General features: G+C 38.4%; 1 protein-coding gene across 1 annotated transcript in view; it reads left to right on the top strand.

Moving 5' to 3' along the window:
• The window catches only part of ALG13 (ALG13 UDP-N-acetylglucosaminyltransferase subunit), a 61,263-nt gene extending 47,231 nt beyond the window's left edge, over window positions 1–14,032 (top strand). The window contains 4 exon segments of the mRNA XM_047081848.1: window positions 5,714–5,902; window positions 7,452–7,492; window positions 9,520–9,706; window positions 13,121–14,032. Coding sequence (XP_046937804.1) covers window positions 5,714–5,902; window positions 7,452–7,492; window positions 9,520–9,706; window positions 13,121–13,386 — 683 coding nt within the window. The 3' untranslated portion in view covers window positions 13,387–14,032.
• The last annotated feature ends 7,457 nt before the right edge of the window (window positions 14,033–21,489 follow it).

Consider the following 21,489-nt stretch of genomic DNA (forward strand, 5'->3'; position numbering starts at 1 on the left):
CTTTATTTTTTTGTAATTTTTTTCAATGTTTTAATTTATTTTTGAGAGAGACAGAGCATGAACAGGGGAGGGGCAGAGAGGGAGAGACAGAATCCAAAGCAGGCTCCAGACTCAGCTGTCAGCACAGAGCCCGACGTGGGGCTCATCACGGGCTGTGAGATCATGACCTGAGCCAAAATTGGATGCTTAACCAACTGAGCCGCCCAGGCGCCCCCCGATGACACTTTAAAAGAAAGATGGAAGAAGGGGAGGGGGAATTGAAAATGAAGAAAAGGAAGATAAAGATTCAAAAGTGACATGTTAAACATTAGGCAAAGGAGATCAGTGATAGAAGTCTCTGAAGAAGAAAACCAAAGTAAGGGAAAAGAACAAATACTGAAAACTATAATTCAGAAAACTTTTCCTGAAATTAAAAATCTTTAAAACTATATACTGAAGCAACACTCTGCATATTTGAGAATAATGACTCAAAACAGCCTACCAAGGTATTCTAGTAAAATGAGTGGTCTTTAAAGAGAAAGTCCTTTGTCCAGATAAAAGAGTCTATGGAATATAAAAGAAGTAAAATATAAGCATCAAACTTTCACAGAAGTGCTTCATGCTAGAAGAAAATGGAGCAAAATTTAAAATAAGCAACATATAAACCAAAGGTTTTATGTGCAACCAAACTTAATTTAGAAGAGAGTAAGAATTCAGAGGATATTATTTGCATGAGCCCTTCCTGAACAATCTACTAAAGCTATGCTGTCAACCAGGGTAATTACTGGCCACATGTAAAAATTTAAGTTTTAGTTAATTGCAATTAAATAAATCTTCACTTCCTCACTTGCACCACCCACATGCCAAGTGCTCAAAGCCACATGTGGCCAGTGGCTAGCGTGTTGGACAGCAGAGATCCAGAATATTTCTACCATCACTGAAAGTTGTATTAGATGGACTTCAGTGTGCCAGAGGAGTTGACTTTTAGACTACGAAAACAAGTTAAGGATATCAACAATAAGACCTGATGGGAAGTATTAAACGTATAATTACCTAAAGAATGAAGACAAAAGGAGGGCTAAGAGGTAGACAGTCGACTATGGAATAGTGATAACCTTATGTTTGGACAAGGCAGATACTGTATAGCTACTTTTTAAAGTTTTTTGTTAGTGTTTATTTTTGAGAGAGAAGGAGAGTGTGTGCGCGCAAGAGGTAGGTAGGAGCAGAGGAGAGAGGGAGACACAGAATCCAAAGCAGGCTCCAGGCTCTGAGCTGTCAGCACAGAGCCTGACGCAGGGCTTGAACTCAAGAACAGCAAGATCATGACCTAAACGAAGTCCGACTTAACTCCTTAACCGACTGAGCCACCAGGCACTGCTTATATCATTATTTTTATTTAAAAAAATTTTTTAATAATTTATTTCTGAGAGAGAAAAAAAATATGTGACCGTGGGAGGGGCAGAGAGAGACACAGAATCCGAAGCAGGCATGCTCCGAGCTGTCAGCACAGAGCCCCACATGGGACTCCCAACTCCCGGGACTCCCAACTCCTGAACCGTGAGATCATGACCTGAGCCAAAGTCGGATGCTTACCGACTTAGCCACCCAGCATCCCTATAGCTGTTTTTAAGAATAGAATTGACAGACCATCTGCCAAGCATTTTTAATACTCAATAATTACATCAGGTTCTTTTATTTAGATAATCAGATTTTTATTCTGAGGCTGTAATGTCAACTAAAATGAGTAAGTGTGGGATATTTTAATTTTACCCCTTGTGTCCTTGCAAACCAGGAGTCTCAGTATGGAAGGAAGGTAATATGGATATAATAAGGCTAAAGAAAAGCTTTTATGGTGTCCAATTTGAATTGGAAGTATCGATATAACTTCAGGTATTTTATCTTTAGATATATGTGTATATATTTACCAGCTCTGTCCATTGAAAGGGCCCAGAAACAATATTTTTAGCACTGATTTTGTGGTCTTGAAATGTCATTTCTCACTTAAAAACAAAAACAAAAACAAAAACAGTTTTGTGGAGAAATGGCTGCTGATTCCAGGTCTGGGTGGGAAATGTTCAAGATGAGCCTTTATCGTTTCGTCATGCCTGATAGCAAAGAAGCTACCAGAGTACTGGGGCCATGTCAGAAAGCACTCAGAAGCCATCTTAAAGAGGTTCTAAACTGACCAAAGACATAACAATTTGGGCCTCAACAGTGATAATCGAAGCAGACTGGAACAGACCAAATATGTTAAATTTAAAAGTTCTTAATGATATTTTAAAAATTGGTCACCTTAGGAGGGTGATGAGAAACCAGTTCATTTTCTTAAAAACTGGAAAATAAAGTGGAAGAATCAAGTGCTTATCATGCCTACCTTCTATGAACTGTACCACCGGGTAACCAAATAGTAGATAAGGAGAACTGTTCTTACGTATTAGTATTCTAACTAATCAGTGAAGATAATCATTTTGCATTCCTTACTGAATGAGTGTTAAACAGCAGTAGCTATGAAGGTTGCAGAAATATTACCTATAGATGTGCCAAAGGAATCAATCCTGAGTCTGATCCAGTCTCCTGGATCTAGCTGCCTGTTTGCAGGAAATACAGAGGAACATGTTGAAACATACCATCACTATATAATCGGGAAAATCCAGACTCTGGGAAACTCAACAGGTCACAGGTCCCAGATTCTTCAAAAGAAAAACTGAAAGGAAATGACAGGGATGGAGAAAGGATCAATAGATTCAATTTAAAGAGATTCAGGATATCAGCTTTAAAAAACCAGGAATACACATTTGGGTGACAAAATTCCTAGAACCATGGAGGAATGATTACTGTGAAAAGGTAAATGGTTAAAATATGGTGGGGAGAGAGGTTTGTGATTGGGGTGGGGCACACAGAAGTTTTCTGGAGTGGCTGGCAAAGTCTTATTTCTTGATCTAGATAGTATCCACCTTAAATACTTCGTTTTGATTTGTTTTCTGTATCCGATAGTTTAAAAATTAAGTACTTACTAGCACAGTGCCTACAACAAAAACATTCAATATATGATACTGATGACCAGAGAAATTTTTCACTGAAAATGTTAAATGTAGACCCCGGTTTTACCGTGTGCCAATTGCAAGGAAAAACATTGGGTGCTGAGCTTAAAAAAAAACCAAGTGACTGATGAATCAAGCATTGGAATGCCTCATGTATGCACAGTTTATTCAAAGCTTACCATTTTTAAAATGCCAGATTTGTGTTCTTTGTTGACGTTCCTAAAAATGTGTGCTACCTTCATATATTTTCTTTTTGTTCTTTGAGTCACTTCTCAACCTCAGTTATAACTCTACTAGGTCATGGCTGCTTTTTAATTGCTGTTTAACATTCCGTTCACTCCTCTAGATGAATCAACTCATGTTTCCCATTGTGTTATTCATGTGTCTCCGTGGCAGCCCTACCCCATCCTCCATTGTGAAGTCACTTATCTGCCAACCAGTTAGATGCCATGATTGCCTTTAGTATGAATCTCCTCATAGGCATTAAATACTGCTGAGTTTTGTTACTGTCCCCAACGTTTTTGTCAGGGCCAGGACTATTGACTCATTTTCCCTGGGTGCACAATTTAAGGGAATGCCAAAAAATCACAGTAATCAAGGTAAATAATACTTAAATGTATTTTTTAATGTTTATTTTTGAGATAAGGAGAGACAGTGTGAGCAGGGGAGGGGCAGAGAGTGAGAGGGAGACACAGAATCTGAAGCAGGCTCCAGGCTCTGAGCTGTCAGCTCAGAGGATGAATTGAGTAAGGCACTCATTCTTGGGATCATGCAAATGCAGGCTTAGATCCTATCTTTATTTAGAATTTTGATATTTTACTAATTATGAATATTTTTGGCATTAATTTGGTGGCCCCTTAAATTTTGCACCTCACTACACCCAAGTCCCTGCCCTTTGACATATAGAGAAGTTGAGCCTTACTGTGTGTATTCATATTCTGAGATGTCCTGAAACAGACTGTACATTCATGGATGGGGAAATAAGCATTTTGAATGCACTACATTTGTTTCCATTAATGTGTTTTAAGTTTATTTTTAGAGAGTGTACATGCATGCAGGGTGGGGCGGTCAGAGAGAGAGGAAGAGAGAGAATCCCAACCAGGCTCTGTGCTGTCAGTGTGGAGCGTGATACGGGACTGGATCCCATGAACTGGGAGATCATGACCTGAGCTGAAATTAGGAGTCAGACACTTAGCTGACTGAGCCACCCAGGCACCCCTCCATTAATATTTTAGGGAGGTTTGTTTGCATTGTTTTGGAGCTATCCCTTAAATTTTACCTGTTAAACCTATAAAGCCCTTCAAGTCTGCAAATGAGATGCTCATGTATCTCCAGAGCAATTGGAAATTCTAAAAGCTTTTTCTTAGGGGGCATATTACACAATGCAGTTCCAGGGAAGGTGAGTTCAGATAAAGTAACCTCCAGATTTCTTCTGCATTGGATTGTTTCAGGTCTGTGAGAACGAACTTAGCTATCTCTATGTCTGGTAGTTGGTTTTTACCTAGTGATCATAATCACATTCTGGTATCTTTAGCTAATTGCTAATTTAGTTTTTAAGAAATGGTGTGATTTGAGTGCTAATTTAAAAGGAATATAAGCAGAGCTTTGTTGAAGAAGCCATTGTTTTATAGAAAACAAATTCGTAAAGCCTTTAGAATATTTGGAGTTACTCTAAAAATTAAATGTGTCTTCCAAAACTGTGAAAGTGGAGATTTCTACATACATGATAAAACTAAAAACAGTTGGGCAAGTTTTAAAATTTTACTGTTTAATTTAGATCCAGTAAGAATTCTTTTTTGGTGCCCAGCTCTGAGTTTTGACAATGTATAGAGTTGTATAACCACCACTACAATCAAGAGAGAACAGTTTCATCACCCCCAAAGAGTTGTTTATCCAACTTTTTTTAAAATGTTTGTTTATTTTTGAGATCGAGAGCAAGAGCACAAGCAGGGGAGGGACAGAGAGAGATGGAGACAGGATTGGAAGCAGCCTCCGCACTGATAGCAGACAGCCCGATGCGGGCTCGAACTCACAGCTGTGAGATCATGACCTAAGCCGAAGTTGAAACCTTAACCGACTGAGCCACCCAGGCGCCCCATGAATACTGTTTTTAAACTATAACAATAGGTATAGAAACTTAAAGCAATATGATATTTCATCTAGCCTGTTTTGATTCTGTGCTTACAAATGGAACTGGCATGATTTAGAATGCCCTATGTTCCAATGATGCTACCAAGTAGAAACCTTCAAGGATTACTTAAATCTGTAATCTGTGTAATTTAGTCTCTTATTAGCTTCTACATCTTGTGATTTGACTAAGGATGGCAGATGGCTGAAAACATCCTTAACTTGGTTTGTATTAAGCTAAGTAAAAATTTTGCTTTAATGATATTTCATTTTTGTACCTGTTAGCTGATGTTTTTTTAAAAAGTCCTGCTGGTGAAAACTCTGCAATTTCCAGATTGTTTTTCTTTTAATTTCAAGTAATTACCTGAACTCAAAATAACCTGTAATGAACTCCCAGTTTTCAACTGGCATGTCTAAGAAGGTGGGCAATTTATCTTCCAAGTTTTTGTTTTTAAATCAAACCATAAGAATTGGAATCTTTTGACCATACTGGAGACACAAAAGAAGTAGATGAACTACTGCTGATAAGGTGTTACAGGTGTGCATTCCTACTCTTTCTTTTTTAGTGATTGCTTCGCCATCCTATCCATATCTTTCTCCTCCTATTCCTGCTGCTGCTGCTGCTGCTGCTGCCACCACTGCTGCTCCTTTACCACCTCCGCCTCTTGAGGTGGGAGAGGCTTCAAACTTCCCACCACCACCACTTCCACCTCCACCTTATTCCTGTGATCCAAGTGGCAGTGATCTGCCTCAAGGTAAGGAGATTTTGAGACTTGGGCGAGGGTTCTTTTCCTCCCAACAAGTGCCCTCCTCAGTGCCCATCACGCATTTCCCCCTCCCCTGTCCCCTCCATCAGCTGTCAGTTTGTTCTCTGTATTTAAGAGTCTCTATTTCTGTTCATTCTTCTGTTGATGGACATCTGAGTTACTTCCATTTTGGGGCTTTTTATTCATGTTTATTTTTTAATATTTATTTATTTTGAGAGAGAGGGAGGGAGGGAGAGAGAGAGAATCCCAAGCAGGCTCCTTTTTTATCAGCGCAGAGCCTGGCCTGGGGCTCCAACTCCTTAACTGTGAGATCATGGTCTGAGCCAAAATCAAGAGTCCCACGCCCAACTGATTGAGCCTCCCAGGTGCCCCAAGGCTATGCGTATTATAAAAAGTCTTTATGAACATAACGTTTTCATTCCCTTTGGGCAAATACCTAGGAGTAGAATTTGATGGGTCATAGATGGATGTGTATTTAGGTTTATAAGAAACTGCTGGTCATTTTTCCAAAGTTGTATCTCCTCTTTTTCTACTTTTGGCAGAACTCTGCACCTGATTTTTTTAACAGCTTGAAGTCTAATTTACATAGTATACAAGCCACCCATGTAAATTGTACAATTCATTGGTTTTTGGTATATTCACAAATGTGTGCAACCTTCGCCACTGTCTAATTCCAGAACATTTTCATTACTCCAAAAAGAAACCCTGTACCCATTAGAAGTGCTTTTGTCTTTCCCCCCTGGCCCTGGCAACCACTGTTCTACTTTGTGTCTCTATCGATTTGCCTCCTCTGGACATTTGACATATATGAATCATGCACTATGTCATCTTTTGTGGCTGGCTTCTTTCACTTAGCGTTATGTTTTCAAACTTCATCCATGTCATAGCGTGTGTCCATATTTCACTCTTTCTTATAGCTGAATAATATTCCGTTGTATGGGTATGCCTCCTTTTATTGTCTATTACTTGATGGAACATTTGGGTTTTCACTTTTTTGCTGTTATGAATAATACTGCTATGGATATCTATATACAAATTTTGTGTGTATATATATATATATACACACACACATATACATACACACACACACACACACACACACACACACACACACACACACACCAAGGGATGGAATCCCATGCCATTTGTGAATTTACTTCCTGCTATTACCTTTTCATATTCTTTAGCTTAACCATTAGTCTTTATACTCCACTCCCACATAATAGTCAAAATACAAACTGATGGCATTTAGAGTGGTAGTGAATATATTTGTATGTATCCGAAGTCTCCAACTTAAGGGGAGTTTTCTTAGAGTTCATTTGTTTGTGGGACTCAAGTTCTTATATTTGTAAGAATATACATGTATCCTGGGTCAGTCAATAAAAATACATTTAGATATAATTAGAACAGTAAGACTACCCTCTTCTCCTGTATATCTAGTTTTTATTTGTGAAACATTTTAAGTTCTGTGACGTTACATTTTTAAAGTTAGCTCTATTTATTTATTTTGTATTATTACTATTTTTTTAAATTTTAGATACAAAAGTTTTGCAGTACTATTTCAATCTGGGATTGCAGGTAAGTCATGATGAAATTGTTTTGATAAGCTCTAGATTAAAAATGTAAACTGGGTTGATAATCACACTCTTGAACTTTAAAAGCCAAGGACACTGTGAGGAGCCTAAAATTTGTCTTTGTAAGATCTCTCTGAAGACAATAGGTCAGTTTTCTCTTTTAGCCTCTCAGTGCTTCAATTCCTCTTATGAAATAGTTGCTACATTAAAGCAGCACAACTTTAGCATATATTGGCCTCCATGTTTAGCATCCTATGTATGCCAACCCTTCACTATGTTTTTCTGACTCAATAATAAGTGAATTATTTGTCCTGCTTAATTGAAACCTTTTTATGGTTATTTCTGCATGTTAATCCTAAAAGTAATTGGACAAATTTAAAGACATTTGAAGGGCTGTATTATTTCTAAAGCCCGTATGTGTTCATAGATATTTAGCAAACACTGATTTTCATCACTCGCTGGAGTTGTAGAAGGGTGGGGATTCTGACAGATATCTTCCTATCACTGAAAGGTGTTTTTGATTTTAGGTAAGAGCTTTTATTTTTTCATTCAGGAATCATTTTCCCCCTGAAATACACCTGACTTCTGATGTTATAACAAGATGGCATATTTCCTAAAAAGGAATGATGCATTTTAAGATTGGGTAGATGATAGTAAACTTCAGACAGTCTCCTGAATAATGTTCAGATTAGTTCATATTCCCAGACACTAATTTCACTAAACCTTTGGGTATTATCGTTTCCAGAAAACTGTCTTCTCCAAATGGCACACATTTATAAATTAAGAGTAGTGGAGTGATTTTTTGTTCTTTGAGACTGTTTGCTAAATTCAGTTTCAAGAATTGAAAATATAAACTACTTGCACCTTCCGTTATGTTTTCTATATTTATGTGTGGAAACTTAATTCATTTCAGATGGCTGAGGTATTTTAAAACCTTTTCCTGCATTTTACATCATGGGAATACGAGGAAATGCAGAATAGTTATTTTAATAAACTTCTTTATATTCAAAGTAATAGCCTTCGTTGTAGTACATCTGAAAAATACTAAAATATAAAGGAAACTGAAATCTTGTGCATAACCACTGTGCACTGTAACATACTTCCTTAATAGCTTCTTTATTTCTTTTGCCACATATTGACTGCTGTGTAATTTTGTAAACTTTTAAGTTCATGATAGCAGTTTTTCTTAAATATTTGACAGCATAAGTTTTTTTATTGCCTGTATTGTATACCATCACGGATATATAATTCATCTAGTTCCCTATTGTTTAAGATTTCATAGGTTGTTCACTGTATTTTGCTTTTTTAAAAAATGATGTATAGTTGACTCACAATGTTAACGTTAGTTTCAGGTGTATAAGGTAGCAATTTGATATTCGCTATGAGGCCACTCGCAAATGTAGTTCCCATCTGTTGCCATACGACACTATTACAATACCATGGACTATATATTCCCCATGCTGTACCTTTCATCCTTGTGATTTATTCCACTCTTTTGCTTTTTTTTTTTTTAATCTTTTTTTAACATTTTTAATTTAGTTTTGAGAGAGACAGAGTGCAAGTGGGGGAGCAGCAGAGAGAGAGGAAGGAGACACAGAATCCGAAGCAGGCTCCAGGCTCTGAGCTGTCAGTGCAGAGCCCAAACCCACAAACCGTGTGTAAGGTCCTGACCTGAGCTGAAGTTGGACGCTTAACCAACTGAGCCACCCAGGCACCCCTCCACTCTTTTGCTTTTAAAAATATTGCTATGAAAGATATCTTTATATACAGGTCATTGTGTATGTCTGTAATTTCCTTAGGATGCTTTCTTAAAAGAATTCCTATGCTCAAAAATGAGACACAGCTGCTGCTAAAGATCTTAAAGTTGTAGAATAGATTTCCTCATGTTCTGTTTTTTTTTTTTCAGAGAAAAAAAGTTATAGCTACCTTTCTTGAAAATCATAGCCAAACTTTTTTTTTTTTTAGTGAAAAACTGTACTACTTTAAGTAAAAGGATAGTAAAGTGTTTGTTTTTTTTCTTTCTTGCCCAAGTGCTATCACCACAACTACTGGCACTCCATGGTCTATGTGCCACAGATGCAGCAGCAGCAGCAGCAGCTTCATGTAGAGAATTATCCAGTCTATGCTGAGCCACCCCCTCTGGTAGATCAAAGTATTCCTCAGTGGTATAGTGAGGTGGGGAGACAAGATGGTACACAGGTGGAAGCATCAGGAAATGGTGAGTATGTAATGAGATTGCCTGCAAGAAGGACAATTGGATTTGATTGTGTGTAATGTATTTAAAATTTTTTTTTAATGTTTGATTTAAAGAGGGAGAGAGCACGCAAGCAGGGGAGGGACAGAAAGAGAGGGAGAGGATTGGAAGTGGGCTCTGTGCGGACAGCAGAGAGCCCGATGTGGGGCTCAAACTCACAAACTGAGATTATGACCCTGGTCAAAGGCCGACGCTTAACCGACTAAGCCACCCAGGCGCCCCTATCGTGTGTAATTTAATAATAATGCTCAGATATTTTGTTTGGTCTATATTCTAGAACTGTGTTTTTAAAGAATGATTTGTGGACCCTTGAGATTCCCTCTTGGGGGATCCATAAAGCCAAAAGTATTCATCAGAATACATAGATCTTAAAGATTTTATATGTCCCTTTTACTGTTAGATTTTGCATTGAGGATGCAAAAATCAGTAGTGGGTAAACTGCTGCCACCTAAGCACAAATCAAGAGGGGCATCAAACTGTGCTAGTGATTGTTGTATTCCCTGCCATACATACTCATGATACAGCAATGCCTGTTATCTCTGTCTCTCTCTCTCTCCCTCCCTCCCTCCCCCTCTCCCTCCCTCTCTCTCCCCTTCTCTCTTCTCCTTCCTCCCTCCCTTTCTCTCCCCTTTCTCTCTCCCCCCTTCTCTCTCCCCTTCTCTCTCCCCCTCTCTCTCTCCTCCTCTCTCTCCCTCCCTTCCTTCCCTCCCTCCCTCCCCCTCTCCCTCCCTCCCTCCTTCTCTCTCTCTTTCCCCCTCTCTCTCCCTCCCTCCTCTCTCCCTCCCTCCCTGTCTCTCCCCCTCTCTCTTTCCCCCTCTCCCCCCTCCCTCCCTCCTTCCCTCCCTCTCTCCCTTCCTCTCCCTCCCTCTCCCTCCCTCTCTCCCCCTCTTTCCTCCCCCTCTTCCCCCCTCTCTCCCTGTCCCTCTCTCTCTCTCTCTCTCTCTCTCTCTATATATATATATATATATATATACTAAATCAAAATATTTTTATTAAATCTTTGTTTTTGAGTAATTGTACTGAATATTCTATGTGACAACATGGAAAGTATTCATAAATTACTGTGCATACTGAAGGATGATTAACTTAAGGATTTGTGAGATTGACTAATGAGCTAAACCAGCTCTTTTTATGCAACACTATTTTTACTTACATGATAGACAAACTATGGTTATTTAGACTTGGAGATCTGGCAGACATTTTCTCAACGTGAGCCTGTCACTTCAGGAAAGAAAGAACTGATAGAATTTGTTGTCAAAGATAAAAATTCCAGATTTCAAATAAAAATTAGAATTTTGGAAAACTTGTATCTGCCACCATGAGCTTGACAGCTTCTCAATGCTTAACTTTTCTAATAAGATAGGTGGGGCTATTGGGGCATCTGGCTGACTCTGCAGAGCATGAGACTCTTGATCTCGAGGTTGAGTTTGAGCCCCATGTTGGATGTAGAGATTACTAACAAAATAAAATCTTAAAAAAAAAAAAGATAGATGGGGCTTTTAAGGAATGTGTTTTTTCACATTGTATAATGAAATGTGTCAACATTTGGGGAGATTTATATAACTCCATGAAATAATACTTCTCCGGTTACCAGTGAATGGTGTTACCTGTGTAACGTTTTTGTAAAAGGTCTATTTCAAAGTGCAAAATAAAACAGTGGATTTTAATGTTGACTGAGTATGAAAAAGTCCACATTGCTGCTAACCTTTGGAAACTACCACTTACCTGGTTTTGGTGTAGCATCAAAGAATATATCTGAATGTATCTGAAAAGGCTGGTTGTTAAAAGGGTTCTCTCTTCCACCTATGTATCTGTAGGAGGCCAGATTTTCTTCATATACTTCAGAACAGCATATTATATTAAATACAGAAGCAGATGTGAGAATCCAGTTGTCTCTATTAAATCATACATTCAAGATTTGCACAAGTGTGTAAAATGATAGCACTTGTCTCATAATATTTTTGTTTTGAAATGTAAACTGTTTTCATAAAAAAACTTTGAACATTAATGGGCTTTTTTTTTTACCAGAATTAAATACTTTTAACTTTCTCAGTTTAATTCCTAATACAGTACATATTGATAGGTCTAATTCACATAGACCAAAGCTATCTGAGATCCTCAATTTTTTTTTTTTTAATTTTTTTTTCAACGTTTATTTATTTTTGGGACAGAGAGAGACAGAGCATGAACGGGGGAGGGGCAGAGAGAGAGGGAGACACAGAATCGGAAACAGGCTCCAGGCTCTGAGCCATCAGCCCAGAGCCGGACGCGGGGCTCGAACTCCCGGACCGCGAGATCGTGACCTGGCTGAAGTCGGACGCTTAACCGACTGCGCCACCCAGGCGCCCCAGAGATCCTCAATTTTTAAGAGTGTAAAGGGGTCCTGAGACCAAAACACTGGAGACCAGTGTGCCAGACCATAAAGATGGTTGCTCTAGTTCACAGTACAGTATAGATGGAGACCCGTTTTAAAGGATTTAGAATAGGTGAAGAATGTGACTTTCCTTTTGTTCCTCCTCCCTTTTAAAGCATATTAATGGTTTGGGAATATTAACACTATAGAATATGATCCCTAGTATGGTGATGTGATATGGCCCATAGTAATAAAAGTTAGTGTCCCCCTCATTGCATTTTTGTACCGTGTATCTTTTATAGAGCTGTTTTTAACTGTGGTACACCATGAGACAGTGCAGTGTCAGTCTTCTAAGTTATCCCAGATAATGAATGACTCCTTTTTAATATTTACATGGTCAGTATAGCAAAGTCAGAACAGCATCTATTTCCATTAAAAGTCCCTTGTGGTAGTTAAGTGGTGGAACATTAAAATAATGCTAGGATAAGATCTTAATGCCAGTCAAGTGATGACAAATTTTTGGTCTTTAGGGTGCTTTTCAGAACTATACCTTCAAGTATAGGCACTTGAGTTTTTCATTGCTAAAGTAATACAAAATGGTTATTTGGATGATATGTGCTACAGTGGGAAACTATTGGGTAACTTACTTGTGACCTACCCTTTATGAGAATTTCATTGACTAGAAGGACTCTAGAGAATGTTTTCTGTATGTATTTCGTCTGTGGGTACCTAGATCATCCCAGAAAGATAACTGTCTCTAGGTAGAATACATTTGACACGTGACACGTGTGCTTGGGCGTGTGCGCACACACACATTTCTTTAGTTGGGAAATTTTCATATAAGCTTTTGGTAGCCTGCTTTAGTCACTAGTGTTCTTATCTAAAGTGCTTTTACCACATTTGCTGTGATCTTTCCCATAGTTAGTGCTAAATTTCACTTCTACCTGTAAAGACCTCTAATGTGTGTTGATGTTCTAGTGAATCTTCGTATCTAAAGTGTGTACTATGTGCATTCTTTGTTTCAGGTACTGTTCCAAATGCTGACCCTGCATCTGTCCCTCCTGGAGCAGTCTATTATCCAGTGATGTCAGATCCCTATGGGCCTCCACCATTGCCAGGTTTTGATTCCTGTCTTCCTGTTGTGCCCGATTATCCCTATGTTGCCCCCTGGCATTCAGTTGGTGCAGCATGTGGCGGCTCTTCTCAAATTCATGGTGCTATGAATCCTGGGCCAGTTGGCTATGTTGCTTCACCTCCCTCAGCTTCTCATTACATACCTCAGAACATGTAAGCTTCAGCAGTATGAAGTATTCTTGCACTGCCATTTTTTGCTATTTTGGTTTTTTAAAAAGTGTTTTATGTTAGTGTTTAAGTGATTTAGGTGGTTAGGGTGGTTACTATGGTATCTGTCTTTAAGATTATTTTATCTTTTGATTTAAAATACTACTTTAAATAAAGGAACATTACTTTGGGTTGTGGATAAGGAAATGGAGATGGCTGTACAGCTAGCCCCATATTGAGCATATTTCATTGTATTCAGCTGTTCTCCTGTCAGCCAGCTTGTCAACTTTGTATTAGCTGATGGTTCCAGTTGATAAAAGGAATAAATCGTAGGGTCTGTTTCCTTGGCTCAGATGTCAAACATGTTAAACCGTGCAAAATTGGAATAACTTTCACTTGTTTCTAGAAAGTAAAAAACAAAAGAGCATTGACTTCTGGATAACTAAATATTAAATGAGTGACCTCTTCAGATTTTTTAAGAATTGTCTGAATTGTGTTCTGTGATATTAATCAGTTTTGAAGGCACATGGTGCTCTGCTTTACTTATTTCATATGCTATTGTTTAATATTGGATTTATGTAACTTTTACTGCACAGTATTGAATTGGTGTTTGCACATTTAGCAGTAAATAAAATTAGCATTTAAAATTGCTAAAATGAGTGGGATTTTCTTCCTTGTTTTCTTTTTCATGGCAGCGAAGAGTACCATACATTTGATCCTTGTATACGTTTTTCCCCTGCTGTCTTGGTGGCAAAAGAATGTGAATTGATGACATGAACGGGTGGGGCCAGTTGAAATGTAAATCTCAGACCATGGCAGTGCAAACGACCAGGTCTAGTTCTTTTCCCTTGAGTATGTCCCTTTTTAAGTTGTATTTGTGGTGGTGTTTGTTTTATTTTTTTTTAAGTCTTGATTCCCATATGGAACTTTAATCTGGACTTACTTTCTCATTGTGCTATATGTCCAGTAGTTCTAGCTTACCGTTTTTGTTTTCGGACTTACCTTTTATATCTGTAGGCCTGCCTTGTCTCAGACTTCTGTGAGACCCATTTTGTCAGCCTTTCTGTCTTTTCCCTTTCATCTACCCAAAGACCACAGAATCTTCTGAGCCAGTTCTCCTCTGGGGTTATTTGTAATGAATGCTTTGCTGTATCTCACCTGACAAACAGCTATTTAAAAAGTGTTCTTTGGTTGCCACAAAACCTATTTATAATGCCATCTTTAAAGGTTCTTTATGCTTGTGAATCCATCCATTTTTTTCCCACCTTCTGCTACACCCTGGGCACAAAGAAGCATTGAAACCTCCAGGTTTTGTGGTGCCTGAGCAGTCAGAACTGGAATGGAAGCCGTTATAAAGAAGATGTGCAGTCTTCAGTGTACTGTTCTCAAGATAACAGATAGTAAGGAGTTCCAAATCATGTACTAGTTAAGATTCCTCTTTCATAATAGATCTGGAACTGGTTGTATTTTGTTTTTACCTCCTTCACTTAAGTCCTGCTGTGCAAGTTGGCATCAGGCTTTACTAAGGAGAGATGGGACCCAGTGCACGGATCTTTATAACAACCTGTGCTTGTTTTAGCTTCTTCTCTCCTAACCTCCTGGGTCCTCCATTTGTGCAGCCTACAAATTGTTTTTTTTTTTTTTTTTTTTAATTTTTTTTTCAACGTTTTATTTATTTTTGAGACAGAGAGAGACAGAGCATGAACGGGGGAGGGGCAGAGAGAGAGGGAGACACAGAATTGGAAACAGGCTCCAGGCTCTGAGCCATCAGCCCAGAGCCTGACGCGGGGCTCGAACTCACGGACCGCGAGATCGTGACCTGGCTGAAGTCGGACGCTTAACCGACTGCGCCACCCAGGCGCCCCTACAAATTGTTTTAAGTAGAGGTTTCAGTCGAGCTTAAAACATGCAGCAACCCCACTCCAACATTTTTCAAATACACTAATGTTTCTGAAATATACAGAACTCTCAGCAAGTGACTGTCCTGTATCCAGTGGTTTCCTAACTAGCTTCTAAGGGTGTTTGAGAAGGTTCTAGTCTATCTTGAGAATGTGGGTCTGGAAATCAGTCTGAGACCAGCATGTTTGCCTTAGGCTTCCAGTTGATTTGTTTTTATTTTAAACTTGTAGGTTGTTGCTTTGCCTTGAGTGCCATTACTAATTAATGTGATTGAATGAGATGGTAGTTACTAACTTCACCAGAAAACTGAAGCTCACTGGCGTACACTAGGTCAACCTAATTGTTAAATATTACCGGTGTGGAAATCAACAGCATTTATGGTCTGTTAAAACATACAAGTGTAGTCCACTCGTTGATGTATTACACCCATCTTCTCACATAATCAAGGAGTGTACCCTGACCCTCCTGTTGTTTTGGGGGTTGAGAGAGGGTGAAGGTAATCTGTACTGCTGCAGAAGTCTGCAGTGGTTTTTGAAAGTAGCTTCCAGATAAAAAGGAAGTGGTTTGTTTTTTGGTAATTAAAAAACCCTGACTTAATATGTTTAATCAACCTCATAGTATAAACATAGTGGTAGACTTCATTTTACATATTATCTCTTTAGGGCTCTTGATGTAACAAAAAGCATATTTACATATTATCTCTTTAGGGCCCTTCTCCTCTTTCCTCTGCTGTTACAACCAAATTTCATCCATTTAGAATTGTTAAACAGGGAAAGAGATACAAAGGCACAGTGGTTTGTTCTTGACCCTTTACTTTCACCCCTTCCTGAGATAGATGTGATCACACCAAAGCAAAGGTGGAAAGCTAAATCATCCGTAGGGAGGAAAACAATTAGAATTCTTTTTTATGCTGTGTATATTTTTCTTCAAAATTAATTGCAGTTTTCTGCCTTGGTAAAGAGCACATACTGAATCTGTTTTACTATCGAAATTCAAGACGTGTGAAGTTTTCAAACATCTTTGATTTCCTTGGAGACTGTAATCAAGGCATAACCTTTCAATTAGCTTTGGAGATAGATAAAAGTACAAAATCATTTCTTATGTGGACACCAGACATGCAGAACTTAATTCAGACATAAATCTCCTTGAATAATGATATAGTCCATTGACAGAGGGTGGTACATGGACAAATGACTTTTTTTTAATGTCCATTTTGTACGAAACCTATTTGGAGCCATTTATATTTCCACTTGTAATAAAAACTAAACTCAGGAGAATTTATACAGCAAAAGACAGCTTCTTGTTTCCTTCCATTTCACCTAGAACGTTAGGTTTCCATCGGAGCAGCTTGATTGGAATACTTGTCTTCTTCCGGTATCAAAGGCAGTTTCAGGGATGTGTGGGGTCCTTGTGTTAGGGGAAAAGTAGCTTCAGGAAAGGATGGACCAGAGTTTAGTAACTAGGATGGGACTAAAACCACTCCAAAATGATAAATCTGGGTATCCCATCAAAACCTGGGTGGCGGGGTTTATAGATGAAAGATTTGCTGCCTGTTAATTGGTGAATAATTGTCAAAGCCTAGGTTCATTAATGCAAGTCCCTCTACTTTAGTGTTTGAAATCTTTCATAATCGTTTTTTAAAAACTACCTTGACAACCTTGACAATATGGAGAGTAAATATTTATGAAGTTAGAATTGAGGTTTAAAAAAATTTTGCCTTGAATGCCAAAAACAATTTAACAGTGGCTGTCACATAAGGTCCCTACATTGGTACCTTGTCAGGATACCTGGGGGTTGGGAGAAGCCTGTAAGTACAGGCAACTGATTCTTCAAATTCTGTAATTCTCAAGAATATTCACTAGCTACCTGTAAAACTAGATTTTGTTAAGCCATGATACACATCTGTAGTTAAAACTAATTGAGCCGTTTCAGGTACTGCTTCATTATTTCCCTAATAATACAACACTTTTGAGTTCACTTCTTCTGGCTGCCAGAAGGGAGCACGGAAATCAGGAAATCCTTTGCTGTTGAACAGCTGTTTGTTTTTTGGGTTTATTTCCTGGTAAGAGGTACTTGCCAATGGCTGTATCTCTTGTGAAAGGGGGCTGGGGGAAGTGATTCAACAATAATGATATTAAACTGAATCAGCTCTTGGGAGTATTCAGGGCAATGAATAAAAATGTTAAGGTCTATCTTAGCGAACATTACGGATTAATAGTATTGATTTATTGGTGTTCTCTGGGCGGTCAGTCCCTTCACCTACACAGCTAACATCTTTTCTTGCAGTCCTTACGGCTTTTTCCAAACTATGCAAGGCAGGTTTCTCAAATCATTTGTAGAATTATAGAAAAAAAAAATTCTAGGGGCTCGTGGATGGCTCAGTCGGTTAAGTGTCTGACTATTGATTTCGGCTCAGGTCATGATCTCAGGGTTTGTGGAATTGAGCCCTGCATCAGGCTCTACGCTGACCGTGCAGAGCCTGCTTGAGATTTTCTCTCTGCCCCTCCCCAACTCTTGCACGTGCTCTCTCAAAATAAATAAACATAAAAAATTAGAAGTATTAGAGTACTGTAGTTCTATACTTAAAAAAAACCTTTTATTTACTTACTGGTATATTAGATCTGAGTTTTTATCTTGATAGATTTCATTTATGCAAGATGAGGTTCTAGAGATCTGTACAACATTGTGGCTCTAGATAACAATTCTGTATTGTACACTTAAAATCTGTTAAGAGGGTAGCTCTCATGGTAAGTGTTCTTACCACAGTAAAATAGAAACTAAAGTTCTGCATGGCTATCCCTACAAAAACAATCCCCCAAAACCAAAAACTCCACCATTTTATACTCTGTTGTTTTGCCTGCTTCAGCTGTTGAGTTTTGATTTTAATTTTCTTTCATCCCTCTCACTCTGCTAAAATAGCTTCAACCACCCAAGAAGTTTACCCTGCTAGTTTTGAAACAACGGTATATAGATTTGCCTTTAGTTAACCTAGTTCCTTTACTCACTGCTTATATTTTATTTTCAACATTTTATTATGAAAAAAATTAAAAAAATTTTTTTAAAGTTTATTTATTTTTGAGAGAGTGTGAGCGGTGGAGGAGCAGCGAGAGAGGGGGGAGACACAGAATCCGAAGCAGGCTCCAGGCTCTGAGCCGTCAGCACAGAGCCCGACACGGGGCTCGAACTCACAAACCACGAGATCATGACCTGAGCCAAAGTCAGACGCTCAACCGACTGAGCCACCCAGGCGCCCCTAATTTTTTTTTTAACATTTATTTACTTTTGAGAGAGAGGCCAACAGAGTGCGAGCAGGGAAGAGGGGCAGAGAGACAGGGAGACACAGAATCAGAGGCAGGCTCCAAGCTCTGAGCTGTCAGCACAGGGCCTGACACGGGGCTCAAACTCCTGAACCACAGTCGGATGCTTAACCAACTGAGCCACCCAGGCGCCCCTAATATGAAAAAGTTTAAACATACAGGAAAACTGAAGTAATGGTGCAGTGAGCATCTGTGTACCCACCACCTAGATTTTACAATTAACATTTTACTCGGCTTTTCACATATCCATCTATAAAGCCTTGGTGTTTGATGCATTACAAAGAAAATTGGAGACTCAAGTACATTTCACTTCTAAACATTTCAGCATGCGTATTGTTAGCTAGAATTTAGTATTTATTAAAGGTTCACTTTTTTTATTTTGAGGTAAAATTTACATGCGATGAAATACACAAATCTTGAAGTTTTTGATGCAATGAATTTTGACAAATCCTGCATCTGTGAATCTCCAGCCTTTGTCAAGATAACATTTCCTTCGCCCCAGGAAACTCCCTCATGCTCCTTCCCAGTCAATCTCTGTCACCCCAGCTGGGGTGTACCCTAGGCAACCACTGTTCCTTCTGATTCCCCCCCTTCACGGTTTAGTTGATTTTTCAAAATGTTTATAAATGAATCAGAGTATCAGTTCAGACACTTAACTGACCGAACCACCCAGGCGCCCCTCTCATTGCGGTTTTAATTTGCATTTCCCAAGATCATGTTGAGTAGTTTTTCATGTGCTTATTTGCCAGTTGTATACATTCCTTATTGAAGTGTGTTCAAATTTGTTGTATTTTTATTATTGAGTTATAGGGGTTTATTCCGTATGCCAGTTGCAGATCTTTTTCAGCTATATTACTGCCTATTTAGGTGTCCTTACCTAACTAATGTGTATTATATGTTATACACCCAATCATAGTTTAAATAATTAGTCCAGGACTTGCAAGCGAGTTATTTGGCTGAAAGTTAAGCTGTTCTGGTATGCTAACCAGTTCTCTGGTGGCCTAAAAGTTAATGTTAGTTATTAAAATACAAACAAACTTCAGGGATCTGAATTAATTAGGGGAAAGCTAATTGCTGAAAGGTCTTACTGCAAAAAAAAAGCATCAACTGATACTTGAGGAAATATTACCCAAATGTACTCAGATTATACCAGTTTAATAATGACCAGCCTAACCTCACTTTATGTCTCTTTCTACTGGCCCACGGATTCAAACTGTTCTGCACAACTTGTACTTTGGGTACTCAATAAAGAATAAAAAATGTTGAGGATAAGGCCTGTAAGGTTTCTCAATGTGCGACCTATAGCTTTATAACTATTGGTCTCTTCGTGTCATCTCAAAGTTCTTTATGAGTGCTTATTCAATTTTTAAATATTTAATAGCTCTAATGGTAAGTATAACAGGACATTAATAATGTTTATTCTCAATCATCTACTTTTCAAAATATATTGGACTGCAAAGGTCTCCCTGAAGTGTCTGTTGGTTAAATTATAGTGTAAAATCCATTGTTCACAAATGTTTGTTAATAATAGGCGGCTATAAACCATTGGAAAACGGAGAAACAAAACACCTTAATTCTGAGCAGTCATTCATTTCAGGGGAAAAAGTCAATGCTTTATTTTTGTTTATACTGAAGCTAAAAATACACAGAACCATTTTGTACAGTATTTTTAACACATTTAAAGATGACACTAACTTTGCACTTCTTACAGAAAGTATTTAAATAAAAGTAAGGTTACTCAAGGAGGTTTTAGCTTTTAAAATTGTCTGCAAAGCCAAAATGACATTTACACAAACACATTTGGAATTTTCCCTTTTCATGATTAAGCCCAAGAGATACAATTTTCATCTTGAGTTCGATGCAAACATTTTCTGTATGGCAATGTGTGATTGGGGCTGTCAACTAGGTTAAGAAAGTGAATTAAACACCACCTGTGTTCTTTACAATTCTTTGTCTTGCGTCAAATGTTAGTTCCAAACTACATTTATTATTTTGAATAGGCAGAAGCTCTTCAGTCACAGTTTCAACCTCGTTTTTGAGAAATCTGGAAACAATTCTGTGAAAGGTTTAAATATTGATACTTTCTTGAATACTACCACTGGTGTGCATTCCCATGTTATAAGAAACAAAAAGAAAATGTTTTCGCTTGAGAAGGATGTGTTTATTCATACTTAAATGTCCTTGAGAAAGTCTTTACCTTTACAGTTGACATAAGAAAACATTTGGGTTTACTTTTACTATGTTAAAGTAACAGTTTGAACAGTTAAAAATTTCATAGCTAATAATTTATCAAATCGGATTGCCTTTAGCATTAAGAAAGCCAGAGACTAATGTGTTCAACCCTTTGGGTTTAGAGATTTCCTGATGAGCTCCCACGACATTCGTTTTAGTGTCATTGGTTCCAATGCTCCTGTTAGACACTTCAGAGTTCTGCTTCTCCTGTTCAAGTATACTAAGTACAGTTACCGCTGTGCTTGTTGGACTACAGGCTCCATTGCTTTGGTTGTTGAAACTGATCACTTAATATATGTTGTAAAAGGAGGTCCTGCACAGTGTGACCATGAAGTGATAAAGCTTTACCTTAATATAACTAGACCCTACACAGGAAATACATGTGATTTTCAAATGACTTAAACATTCAGCTAGCTGCCGCCATCCTCCCTCTAGAGCCGCCTCTACTTCTGCTGCCAGAGTTCCTCCTAAGTTCAACGAACACCCACCCCCTCTATTTCTCCAAAGGCTGGGGCTTTTCTTTACTGCCCCTTCTTCCTGCCAACAGCCTAGTTGTCAGAACCTCTGCATCATGAAGTACATTTCTAATGCATCAAATAAGGTTTTGGAAGCCAATGCTGGGTTTATTTATAACAAGCTGTTGGAACTCAGAATGTGTTTCACTA

The sequence above is a fragment of the Lynx rufus genome, unplaced genomic scaffold (assembly GCF_022079265.1).
Source record: "Lynx rufus isolate CCGP_SWC_20201006 ecotype Redwood Valley unplaced genomic scaffold, mLynRuf1.p SCAF_19, whole genome shotgun sequence".
Taxonomy (NCBI): domain Eukaryota; kingdom Metazoa; phylum Chordata; class Mammalia; order Carnivora; family Felidae; genus Lynx; species Lynx rufus.